This window comes from Rhododendron vialii, chromosome 11a (assembly GCF_030253575.1).
Source record: "Rhododendron vialii isolate Sample 1 chromosome 11a, ASM3025357v1".
Lineage (NCBI taxonomy): Eukaryota > Viridiplantae > Streptophyta > Magnoliopsida > Ericales > Ericaceae > Rhododendron > Rhododendron vialii.
In genome coordinates, this window is record NC_080567.1 from 37,794,087 (window position 1) to 37,806,948 (window position 12,862).

At 39.6% G+C, this 12,862-nt stretch overlaps 2 protein-coding genes and 1 non-coding gene across 3 annotated transcripts; 2 read left to right on the forward strand and 1 right to left on the reverse strand.

Moving 5' to 3' along the window:
• The first annotated feature begins 77 nt into the window (after nt 1-77).
• Nucleotides 78-3,396, forward strand: LOC131307997 (cytochrome P450 84A1-like). Its single transcript, XM_058334780.1, has 3 exons — nt 78-569; nt 1,628-2,131; nt 2,585-3,396. The coding sequence occupies exons 1-3, from the start codon at nt 159-161 to the stop codon at nt 3,206-3,208; spliced, it is 1,539 nt and encodes a 512-aa protein (XP_058190763.1). The 5' UTR covers nt 78-158; the 3' UTR covers nt 3,209-3,396.
• Nucleotides 3,397-4,318: 922 nt separating this feature from the next.
• On the reverse strand, nt 4,319-11,938 carry LOC131307998 (protein FMP32, mitochondrial). The gene is made up of 7 exons (XM_058334781.1): nt 11,081-11,938; nt 10,322-10,453; nt 10,062-10,121; nt 5,215-5,291; nt 5,058-5,114; nt 4,908-4,974; nt 4,319-4,817 (listed from the first exon to the last, which is right to left on the reverse strand). Exons 1-7 carry the CDS (start codon nt 11,327-11,329, stop codon nt 4,698-4,700), a joined length of 762 nt encoding a protein of 253 aa, XP_058190764.1. The 5' UTR covers nt 11,330-11,938; the 3' UTR covers nt 4,319-4,697.
• LOC131309037 (small nucleolar RNA snoR100) lies at nt 8,026-8,133 on the forward strand. The gene has a single exon (XR_009194711.1). It is a non-coding gene; the product is annotated as a small nucleolar RNA snoR100 (small nucleolar RNA).
• Nucleotides 11,939-12,862: the final 924 nt, after the last annotated feature.

The window sequence follows — 12,862 nt, forward strand, 5'->3', positions numbered from 1 at the left end:
ATTTTTGAGACCCCCATAAAATCGAGAAAATTTTAAAAAATCCATCACTCTCTATATATAATACACAGACCATCAACCTCCAATATTCAGAAAAGCCCCTCTCTTTCTAAACTCTCACCACTTTTTCTTTCTTCTTTTTCCTCAAAATTTCCATAGCCATGGACTCTTCACTTCACCAACTCCTAACCACCATCTTCCTCTCCGCCCTCCCTCTCCTCCTCTTCATTCTTTTCGTCTCCCGGTCGCGTCGAAAGCTCCTGTACCCGCCGGGCCCGCCGGGCTTTCCCGTGATCGGAAACATGTTGATGATGAACGAGTTGACTCACCGTGGCCTAGCCCGGCTCGCAAACAAGTACGGCGGGCTCTTCCACATGAAAATGGGTGGGCTACATATGGTGGCCGTCTCGACGCCGGATATGGCCCGTGAAGTGCTCCAGGCCCAGGACGGGGTTTTCTCAAACCGGCCGGCGACGGACGCCATCAGTTACTTGACCTACGATCGAGCTGATATGGCGTTTGCCCATTATGGACCGTTTTGGCGTCAAATGCGAAAGATTTGTGTTATGAAGGTTTTGTTCGAATTAATATAGTAATTTTATTTTATGTTTAAAAAGGGTCTTGGCCTTGCTAGCCTACTCTCTTTTTTTTCTTTTTTTTTTTTTGTCGGAAACACCGCATAAAAAACGGTGGATAATATGCAAATAATGTCAAATAAATTACTATAGAATTTCAATATATACACAATTCACAGTTATCAACACACTAGATATCAAAACTTTTTTTTTTTTTTCCGGGTATCGATGCACGTTCTACAAATATCCACCATCAGTGGTTATCATTTTCCTTATTGGTTTATGCAATTTTTATCGAAATGAATGCTGGCATCCTAGTTATTACTAATTGAATTCGGTGGAGCCGCTAGGCGGTAGACAATATTCATATAATGCCAAATAAAATTAGAATTTCAATACACAGTTCACAGATATCAATACACTTATAAAATATTTTATGAGATATCGATGCACTGTTTACAAATTATCCACCACCTTTCATTTTCCTTAATGTTTTCGGCAATTTTTATCGCAAATGAACACTGAGATCCTAGTTATTACTAATTGAATTCGATGGATCTATGGGATAGTATGGACCATATCTTAAAGTTATGGGGAATATCTTACAAAATAATATGATTAGTTTTTTTTTGATCCGCATATGGTTAGTTATTACAAAATAATATAATAGTGGCCGGCTTCAACGTGTATCAGAGATCAGAGATCGTGTTTTTTAAAATGACCACTTTTGTAATGCTAGCTACAAAGAAAATTTACTCCAAAAGTGTCCCGAAAACAGCAATCAATGGTTGAGATTCACTTTGATGATTGCGTCCCACACATCGAAGTGAATCGCAATCACTAGTTGCTCTTTTCGGGACACTTTCGGGATAAGTTTTTTTTGTCCGTAGTTAGCATTTTTCTCTTCTATATCATTCATTGATTTTATTTCCTTGTGTGAAATGATCTTCATGATTCATTCACTTCAATAGATTTATTGTTTGACCAAGATACACTTTAATCGATTATCCATTGCTTTAAATCTTAATTTCGCAATTTTCCAAAATATAAAACAGGTATTCAGCCGAAAACGAGCCGAGTCATGGGCTTCGGTGCGCGAAGAAGTCGACTCACTGATCCAAAACATGGCCACCAAAGCTGGATCGCCGGTTAACATCGGCGAGTCGGTCTTTGCCTTGACGAGAAACATAACATACAGAGCCGCGTTTGGATCCATATCGCACCAAGGCCAAGACGAGTTTGTCAAAATCCTTCAAGAGTTTTCGAAGCTCTTCGGAGCTTTCAACATCGCCGATTTCTTCCCGTCTCTCGGTTGGATTTACGGGAGGGAATTCAGCAAGCGGCTCGAAAAGGCTCGCCTGTCGCTGGATGAGTTTATCGATCGGGTTATCGATGATCATATGGAGAAGAAGATGAGAGACCGGGAGGGGTGCGATGAGGGGGAAGCAGTGGATACGGATATGGTGGACGAGTTGATGGCGTTTTATGGTGATGATGGAAGCAAAGGGAATGGGGATGAGTTGAAGATCACTAGAGATAACATCAAAGCTCTCATTATGGTAAGAAACTGAATATCGTTTGTTTGATCACATGACACGTTAACACCAATAACGCTTTATCGGTGCTCATCATTCATTACATTTGAATATCGTTTGACACGACATGTTAGCAACCAATAAAATGTACCGGATGATGCTTGTTATCATTGCTTGTGTCTAGTAAAACGTAGGAGATGTCTTCCCTGCAGTTGGGAAGCAAAGTGCACGCCCTAACATGATTTTTTCATGGACAAAGTTCTCGTCGAGCTCTATCATGCGAACGATTTAGATCATTAAACAAAATCCAAAAAGAGCACAGAAAATGGGGAAAGCCATCTCCAAAACGTATGCCACGCAATCGCATTATGGAGGACACATATGATCGTGTTAGGACAACCTATTGTGGTACTCAATTTCAGCAAAATTAACATTTCGCTATGAGATTTTTGATGGTTTTGCACGCGATTCTTACAGGACGTGATGTTTGGCGGCACCGAAACCGTAGCGTCGGCTATCGAGTGGGCAATGGCGGAGCTACTAAAGAGCCAAGACGACTTAAAAAGGGTCCAAGAAGAACTCACCGCGGTCATTGGGTTAGACCGAAAAGTCAACGATTCCGACCTCGAAAACCTCCCCTTCTTCAAATGCGTCGTCAAAGAAATCCTCCGCCTCCACCCTCCCATCCCCCTCCTCCTCCACGAGGCCGCCGCGGACACCAGCATAGCCGGTTTCCAAATCCCAGCTAAGTCACGTGTCATGATCAACGCATGGGCCATAGGCCGCGACGCAGGCGCATGGGAAGACCCGGACTCGTTCAAGCCATCCAGGTTCTTGAAGGATGGGGCACCGGATTTTAAAGGGAGTCATTTCGAGCTTATACCATTCGGGTCGGGTCGGAGGTCGTGCCCGGGTATGCAACTCGGACTCTATGCAATGGAGCTAGCTGTGGCTCATATGTGTCATTGCTTTACGTGGGAGTTACCTGATGGAATGAAGCCGAGTGAGCTTGACATGAGCGACATGTTCGGACTCACGGCACCGAAGGCAACTCGACTCGTTGCCGTGCCGAGTCCTCGCTTGTTGGGCTCACTCGATTAATTGAAAAAACGAGCAAGGAAGATACCAACGGTTCACAAACAATGTGTGTGGCCTAGACTTACGTGAGAGGGTTTCAAGATTGAACACTATTTAGTATGTAGATGGAAAAAATCAATTGGATTGATCATTTACGTCTTTGCTTCAGTTCAAGTAAATGATTATGGAGATTGGTGCTTAATTTTACTTAACTGCTTATGTTGTGTCTGAATCAAAGCGCAAAACAGGTAAAGATTCAGCGATAAAGTCATAACTAAATAATCTAACTAATAAGCAAGGTTACCAGATGGGCCTCAAAACCGTTGTGCGTCATTCTTTCTTTCTCATCCGGCGATGTTCTTTTGTCAAAATTCATAACCGAAACCTTAAAGTCGTGTGGCCGCACATAAACCGAAGGCTCCTTGCCACAGGAATTTCGGGATATGCCAACTGTGTCATTCATTTGAGCCATCATCATGAGATTCAAGATTATGTTGTGGGTTAGGATAGGCAATGGGACAGTGATAGATTCAAGTAATTGCGGACTAGTTCTTACCTTAGCAATGTAATATAGCTGATCTCACAAAAATATGGCATCAAAGTTGGTCTGAGATTGTGGACCTTATTTCTTCCAACTCTTCACAAAACCATCCAATAGAAGATATAAAACCTCACTTTTTCGTGAGGAGACTGGATTATGGGGACTCGAATTCACCCCACAACAGGCAAAAAAATCAACAAGTGACTACATCTAAAGGTATAGAATACATGAGCATTATTCAAACTTACGCATACATACACAAAACATACTCTAGTACATTGTGACTTTCATTGACGACTTCTCAAGGAAGCTTTGGGTCTACTTCGTGAAAGGTGAAATCCAAAGTGTCTTAGTGTATTCTTCATCTTGCCTTCGCCAAATTAATGGAATGGAAAGCGGAAGTAAACTCCGCCCTATCAGCTCAAATATTATCAGCTCAAATATTAAGTTACAAGGCCAGAAAAATTAGAAAAGAAAAACAGTAGATCGAGTTGCCTATAATTCGGTTAACAATAAACCAAAGTGTAACATACACATATACGTGTATAAAAACAATAGCCACCACAATCAAGATTCATACAGGAAAGATAACATGATAAGAGAAGCAAAACATCTCATACAATTGCAAAAACTTTCATGGAAATACAGTTTCAGGAACACAAATCTTACTTGCAGATGTGAGAAAACAATAGAATCGTTAGATCCTTGACATATATTGCTAAGGAAACTGAATCACACATCTTTCACATTGGCACCTTCAATCTAAAAGTTTTGAAGGTACCTACAGTACAAAAAAAAAAGGGGAAAAAAAGAGTTGTGCCAAGTAAATGGTGTTTATCAAATGGAGTGAAGAGAACAGGGCCACTGAATTAGAATTTGCTTCTTCTGAAAGCAAAAAAATGAATATTTGATGATGCCACCAGTATTTCCTAGGTTTTGAGCAGATTGCCCGTGACTGTCAAAGCTCATACCCTATAAAAAGATACGGACTATGGCAAGACCCACGGCGGAGATCGAGGCAAGTGTACCTATACAGACCTTGATCACGTCATACTTCGCTGCTTCCAGCTGGGCTCGTAGTGCATGAATTTCCTGCAGATGGAACAAAAGTGAAATAAATGCTTCAAGTCGACAAGGAGAAAACACATTCAATTTCCACAAAATGCATATCATAAAGCTCACTCGATCGAGCTTGTTGGTGAGGTTGGTGGTTTCTGCATTTTGATTGGTGAGTTCATCCCGTATGCGCCTGCACTTAGTTGCAGTTAACAATTAAATGGTGGTGAAAATAAAGAAAAATTAAATGAAAAGGCAGGGGAGGCCCTTTCTCACCCTCTTTCAAGGTTCAAATCCAAACGCTGCCCAGCTGTGACCTTGTCGATCTCATACCTGTTTTAGAGCACATTTGTGTTGCCCTGATAAGTTTATGGTAGACAATATGATGGAAAAAACAAAAAATACATAAATACATACTGCTTTAAAAACAAACCTTAGTTCACTGCGCATTTTCTCTATGTCATGCCGAAGCTTTTCAGTCTCACGTTGCAACAGAGAAAAATGATGCTCCTGCATCAAAGATTATTCTCTATAACCATCGTAAAGGTGTGACAAAACACATGCTATGAACTGGGATGGCTAATTAGCGCTAGTTGAAACATAATGTAATCAGATACATGTTCAGTATTGTTAGAAGTGTTTATTAGAAAAAGTGGGTTTGTCCCACATCGTCTATCTTATGTATGTGTAACTCTCCAGAGTAATATCAATAAAGGTATATGTGTAAGGGTTCATTAACACCATATACACTTTTCCTCATCTCTAATAACATGGTATCAGAGCTTAACCCTAATCCTAAACCACCACAATCCTAATACACCACCATCTTAACCTTAATCCTAAACCATACCCTAGCCTCTGCCTTAACCCTAACCCTAAACCTAGTTCACGATTACTGTTCATCGCGTACTGTTCACGATTACTGTTCACCGACGTTACTGTTCATCACCTTTACAGTTACTGTTCATCCCTGTTTCGGCGACCATCTTCATGCACTGGCATGTATCGAAGTCAATCAGATCATTCTGTGTTTTCCCTTATGTCGGCTCGAGGGAAAGTATTGCTCATTGTCTATGTAGATGACATTATTATTACTGGAGATGATCAGATAGGGATTGGTGAGTTGAAACAGTTCTTACATAGTCAGTTTCACACTAAAGACTTGGGTAAGCTACGATATTTCTTGGGTATTGAGGTAGCAAGGTCAAAGGATGGGATTAGTTTGTCCCAGAGGAAATACGTGTTGGATATTCTAGAGGAGACAGGTTTGCTGGGAGCCAAACCCGTGGAGACTCCAATGGATCATAATGTCAAACTTTGCGTTGATCAGGGGGAGGAATTTCCTCATCCAGACCAATATCGTCGCTTGGTTGGTAAGTTAAATTATCTTACCAATACACGTCCTGATATCTCATTTGTTGTTAGTATGGTGAGTCAGTTTATGTCTGCTCCTCGTCTTCCACATTGGGAAGCTTGTATTCGTATTGTGAAGTATCTTAAGGCTCATCCTGGATGTGGTCTATTTTACCGTTCCAATGGTCATTTGCGTGTTGAGGCATTTACTGATGCAGATTGGGCAGGGTCACCTTCTGATAGACGTTCAACAACTGGTTACTGTACATTTGTTGGTGGCAACTTAGTTACCTGGAAAAGTAAAAAACAGGCTGTTGTTGCAAGGTCTAGTGCAGAAGCAGAGTATCGTGCCATGGCTCATACTACATGTGAAGTTGTTTGGTTGAGATCATTTCTTGAGGAGCTGGAATTTCGGGTGCAGTTACCCATTCCTATGTATTGTGACAATCAGGCGGCAATACATATCGCTTCGAACCCTGTGTTTCATGAGAGAACCAAACATATTGAGGTAGATTGTCATATCGTTCGAGAGAAGGTTGATGCTGGTGTGTTGGCTATGCCTTTTGTGTCCACAGGTGCTCAGATAGCAGATGTTTTTACCAAATCACTGTTTAAACCTCGTTTAGAATTTTTATGTAACAAGCTGGGAATTTGTGATATCTATTCTCCAGCTTGAGGGGGAGTGTTAAAAGTGTTTATTAGAGAAAGTTGGTTTGTCCCACATCGTCTATCTTATGTATGTGTAACTCTCCAGAGTAATATAAATAAAGGTATATGTGTAAGGGTTCATTAACACCCTATACACTTTTCCTCATCTCTAATAAAAAGTATATAACAAAATCATAATGATTGGTTTAGGGAAATTCAGTTAGGATAAAACCACAATATAATTAAAAATGAGTAAACTTAAGCATGCATGGAATCCATATTGGCCTTGCCTTTTTCAAACTTTAGAAAAAGCCAAAAATAACCAAAATAAGCCAACCATATTGATGGGGCTGCATGTCATTACATTGACGATGGGACGACCAAAAGTTTGACTAGTGTTGCCACGTAAGCAGAGAGTAAACGGGAGAGAGAGAAGCGACAGAAGCAGACTGAGAGAGATTTAATGCATGCATGTGCATGTGTATCGGTTGTGCAGTAAATCACGATAAAATTGTAAAATTACACCCCACAAGACCTACACAGTATTGCACTTATAGGGCAAGGATTCCCCAATCCATGACCTAAAAAATTGAGATCGGCTAGGCATTATCTCATTTTTTTTGCCAAAACATAAAAAAGTCCAGAAAAGACAACAAAAAAAAAAAACACTTTTGGTTAGCCCAAAATGTTGAACATGTATTTTCTATTGTTGATATTTGGTGAACATATATCATCAACATGTGTTTCAGTATATGTTGATTGTTGAGGTAGATAAATTAGGTAGTATTTGGGTATGTATTTATTGCATTTTTAGGAATGAAAAAGATGGTATAAAAGGCTAAAGACGAGATGAAGGCAAAATGGGGAATGAATCTCCCCTTTTGCCTGACCTTGCCAATTTCAGTCACCTTTAGTGACAGCTGACTAACGGCTGGGGGTATGTGCCGCCGACATCTAAACCAGAAAGAAGGATAGTGCAACGGCTGGGGGTATGTGCAACCGACATCTAAACCAGAAGGGAGGACAGTGCACTTTCTAAAACCTGACGGGAGGTTTGTGTTGTCAGAAACCTCAGGAGAGGTAAGTGAAATTTACCCTACAAGAAGAGGAATAAGTTATCGAAGATTTTGAGCCATCAGAATTTTCATTCATAGTAAAGTTTCGAAGGCATGAATAAAATCTACATGTTTGTGAGATTTAAGGCAATCATATGCAATATATGCATATCGATGCTCTGGACTATAAATGAAGGAAGCATGGTAATATGCATAAAAATTGAATTGGGTCTATAAGCCTGCCCTCTCTGATGCCATTTGGCTTTGATTTGAGGGCATGGTTCGGCAGTAAAACATGTACAGGGGGCCACTGTTTCGGTGGTATTCTAAGCGCAGCCACTTTGTGTATATTGCCAAAGGTTAGGTCTGTTTTCAATCCTCCCCCGCTCATACCCCAATGATTGGGGACTATATCGGTTCTGTTGTTATTGTTGTTGCAACATATGCAGTCTTGTCCTCCTTAAGTCCATGTTCCATTTTGTGTGCTCAAAGAATCATTTATATCATCCATTACAAATTATCTCATTCATCTTTGTTAAACTTCCTCTCAAACCTACTTGTACCATCTCATGTATCTATTCATTCTTATCCTCCTTTTGAGCACACAAAACACTTGAAGCACTTCTTCCGGTACTCAGCTTTGTCTAGGAAGCATCACCACCTCAGTTTAGTTTCATCAACTAAACCAAGCACCATCATACCTATACATGGATATTCACCTCATCCATATCTATAGTCATACAGGCTTGATGCATATCCTTAACGTGAACAAATGATTGCAGAAATCATTAATACTTCCAATGGTATGCTCATTACCACCATAGTTTCACTACATACGTCCATCATTTCATTGAACCTACTTCTACTGTCATTTTTCTTTTCCAAAACCATCAATATCATATCTCAAGAGACCCTATCATATTCTTTCTCCAACATTACATCAATCATAGATGAACATCTCTCTTCTTTACTACACATCCATTTTCATTAGCTCATTAACAAACAAATTGCTTTCATTATCTCTCAGGCATAGGTCCAAATTTATTATATCAAATAACTGTTTCCAGTCTCAATCTATGCTCTATACACTCAGACAATTGTACAGTACGGCAATTAAACTTAACATTGCTCCAGTTTCTACAAACCTTGAATAGCTCCTAAATTTTTAATTAGCTAGTCATCTGGTGTTCATTTTCTCTACCACAGTATACTGAAAAGTTAATGTGAAGTTGTGAACCAAAATAAGCACACATCGCTTAGCCATTGCAAACCTTATTAGTGGTGTCATCTGACCTTAGAACTCAATACGCTTACAAACTTTTCAAAGCATTCTCCATATTAGAGATCCTAATGCAATTAATGAATTTTTTTTTCGCCGTTCATAAAAAAGAGACCCTAATGCAACATTGAAGTCTACCCCTGCAGAGTCTTGCCAATCACCCCACTACCTATCATTTCCTTCTTGAGCTAAATGCCTGTTTGATTTTCATCAATAACCTCGCCCCTCCTCTACGATTTCCTCATTTTGCACCAAAACTTAAGAATACTCATTCTCGATACACCTAACGTGACTAAAGCTCTAGCCTTCATCTCTCTCAGCTATCTCCCCCTCCTTAGTGATTAAATTATTAATACATGTGATCCTATTTGTAAAAGGGGTAAAAAGAAAGAAAAAAGGTATCAAAACACCCATGTTTGATGTCGCAGAAAGATTACAACCATGTGATCTTATTTGAATTCGACGTTTAGTTCTTCTCTATGCAAGAATAGATGACAATTTGGCATTTGGTAGACTATTTTATGGATTTTTTACAAGTTACACTTTCTAAACTTCCTTGTCGTAATGTTTATTACTTGAGAAATTGGTGTATGATATTTTTTATATTTTTTCTTCGTAATACACATAATGGCTTTGTTCGTTTTGGGATCTCAAAACTCCTGGGCACGGTCTCCAATAATTTTTTTTTATCCCTCTCCACTCATTACTCCCAAAAACCTCCCTCAAAATCCAAACCGAACAGGGCCAACATGACTAAAACTATGGTCTTCATCTCTCTCAGTTTTCTCCCCGTCCTTAGTGATTAACTTATGAATAAGGGTGATCCTACTCGTAAAGGGGTAAAAAGAAAGGAAAAAAGTATGGAAATAACCATGTTGCATAAAGATTATAAATCAGAAAGACTAGGAACCTTTGGCAAACAGAAATGCAGAAACCAATAAGTACCTGGGAACTTTCTACTTCAGATTTGAACTTGGACAGGTTCGCATCTTGAACCATCGAAACCTTCAAAAACACAAACACACACAAAAAGAAGAACATTACCTTGATCAGGCCCAAAGTAATGCAATTGTTTTCTTACTAATTTACTATGAATGTATCACAGGGTGTTTAATCCAAAAGACAAAAACAATATTTGCCAAATAACCACACACTGCCTGACTTAAAAAAAAAGAATGATATACCAAACTTCTCATAAACCTTACTTTCTCCATTTGTCCTTTAGAAACAAAAGTGTGAGCCACATTCTCCAAGCTATCATTCAAAACCTCAGTAATCGCAGATGTTATTGCCTCTGCCTGCTTGGAAGGCACACCTTGTGCTTCTAAACTCCTCACCTGTCGTAACAACCAAGTACCTTGTCATTCTATCAACAAACTTATTTCCAACAGCAAAATACTGGCTACTAAGCACCTCATTGTTATCTCACACACAAATACGAGATAAATGGAGGTTCAATATCCCAAATCAACTAACAAATAGGCAGTTTTTGGCTGTTTAGAACAAAAGCAAACAAAACAAGAAAAGCACAACTGTTTCATGGACTGACTATTTCAGATTGTCATTTCCAGGGCTGATAAAGGAACCAGCTCGAGTTGAACTTGTATTCGCTCGTTAAAAGCTCGTTCCAGATCGGATTATTATGTTAACAAACAAAACTTGAGCATTTTTTTAAGCTCGTTAAGCTTTCCAACTGCCAAGCTCGAACAAGCTAATACTCGGCTCAGCTCGGCTCGCTCGACTCACGATGTATAAGATTCAAGCTACTCATGTTCGGCTCGGTTAAAGCTTCCTCGAGATCAGCTCGTCATAAACAAAATAACGCTTGAACACAATTTAAAACTCTTTAAGTTTCCAAATTCAAACAAAGCTCGAACAACCAAATGCTCGGCATTTATTCTGTTTCCTCCTTTCCTTAACATTAAAAAATAACATCAGAAAGATAAGAAGGTAGTAAATTTTACCAGCGCTAACGTGTCAACGAGGAAAACACGTTTTCCGTTAGGTTTAGAAAGCTGAGAGATGTGCCTAGAGTCAAATCGGTTGACACTCGAATTCGACGACGAAGAACCGCTAACATTCGTCCAATATCCCTCCAATTGGAGCTTCTCAGCAGCGGGACCGGGCGCCTTGGACGTATTAAACCGTCGTGGTTTGGTCAACGATAGTCCAGAATACGCACCTAATTGAACCGCTCGCTTGCACGCCGCCATTCCTCGAAACCGAGTACGAAATCTTCGAAGCAAATGAAAGAGGTATCGACGACCGGATGGATTGCTACGAAAAGAGGAAGGGCAGTTTGGTCATTGTTGACCAAGGTGGAAATTCTTCGAATTGGTTTCCTGATGATCAACCGGATAGAACAAGGCGTTCAATCCTAGAAGATCAACTAACAACTAACAATTTCTCTCTCTCTCTCTCTCTCTCTCTCTCTCTCTCTCTCTCTCCAAGGAAACCAATTAGAAGAGAGAGATTTCAAAAATAGGTCTTCGATTGGAGGTGATCGCTATGAAACAGTTTCTTTCTCCTAACGAGAGAGAGAGAGAGGGGTAATTGATGAGAGGCGGTAGAGGTGACAAATGGACCGGTTCGTCGATGGATTGGTAAGGGTGAAGGAGAGAAAGCGCTTTCGCTTGCTTTATCTCTGGTTAAATACGCTTCGGAGATGTACGCGGAAGGACGATTTGGTTCTTTGGTTTTTTGCCCAAATAGCGTTCTCAATGTCTGCGTGATAATCTTTCCTTCTCTTACTTCGGGGGACTTTCTATTTTAGGCCGCGTTTGGACGAGTGATTTTCAGCAACAGAAATCAGATTATTTTTCCTCCCTCCCCCTTCATTTTCATTTCTCCCGGTAATACCTCTACGAGTCCAAGAGACATCCGGTAGTACCGATTTTCTTACTAGTACGGTACGTATTGGTACCAGTGACATACTAGGTACCATTTTGGATTTATCACTATTATTTTCCTATCTAAAAGAATTTTATAGTATAATATACACTTTTTAAAACAAAAAAATAAAAAAATATTCCTGTATTTGTTCGGTACGGTCTGGAATTTTCCCGGTACCGTCTGGTATTTGCCAGGTATTGTCCGGTACTTGAAGAAAAAAATAAATTTAAAAGTAATTCGATACTGTCCGGTATTGGCCGGTATCTTCAGTACCGTTCGGTATTCGAGCCGGAACGAAATTAAAAGTATAAGATATCGGATATGAACAATACCGATACGTACCGGTCCGTATGGTACGGGATTCATAACCTTGAAACAGATTCTCAATTATTGGAAAATGACATCAATAGAATATGGGGGGCGGTTTGTGCTCTAGTTAAAATTGGTCAAACCATAGACTTATTACGTATTAAGAGCTCGTTTCCATGACAGGTATAAGCGTCGAATTAGACTATATGCCTAACGGGTGATCACATAGCTGAAGTTCGGTTAAAATTTTCTTTATTTCAACTAAACATGTTTGTTATTTTAATTAAACATGCATCGTATATGTGAATCCATAAAATGGAGTATAAAATACAATACCATGAGAAGAGTGGTATTATTGATGTCATTATTGTTGGGGCAAATATATCTCACGGGACGATGGATCCATTCACTACTAAATATTGTAAAGCAAACCTATCCTAAGTATATACTGGAGTTAGAGATAATCAAGTATAAGAAATACCAAGATATATATGCATGTAAATAGTAGGAGTACTAATCTTTACACGCATTCTACCAACCCAAAA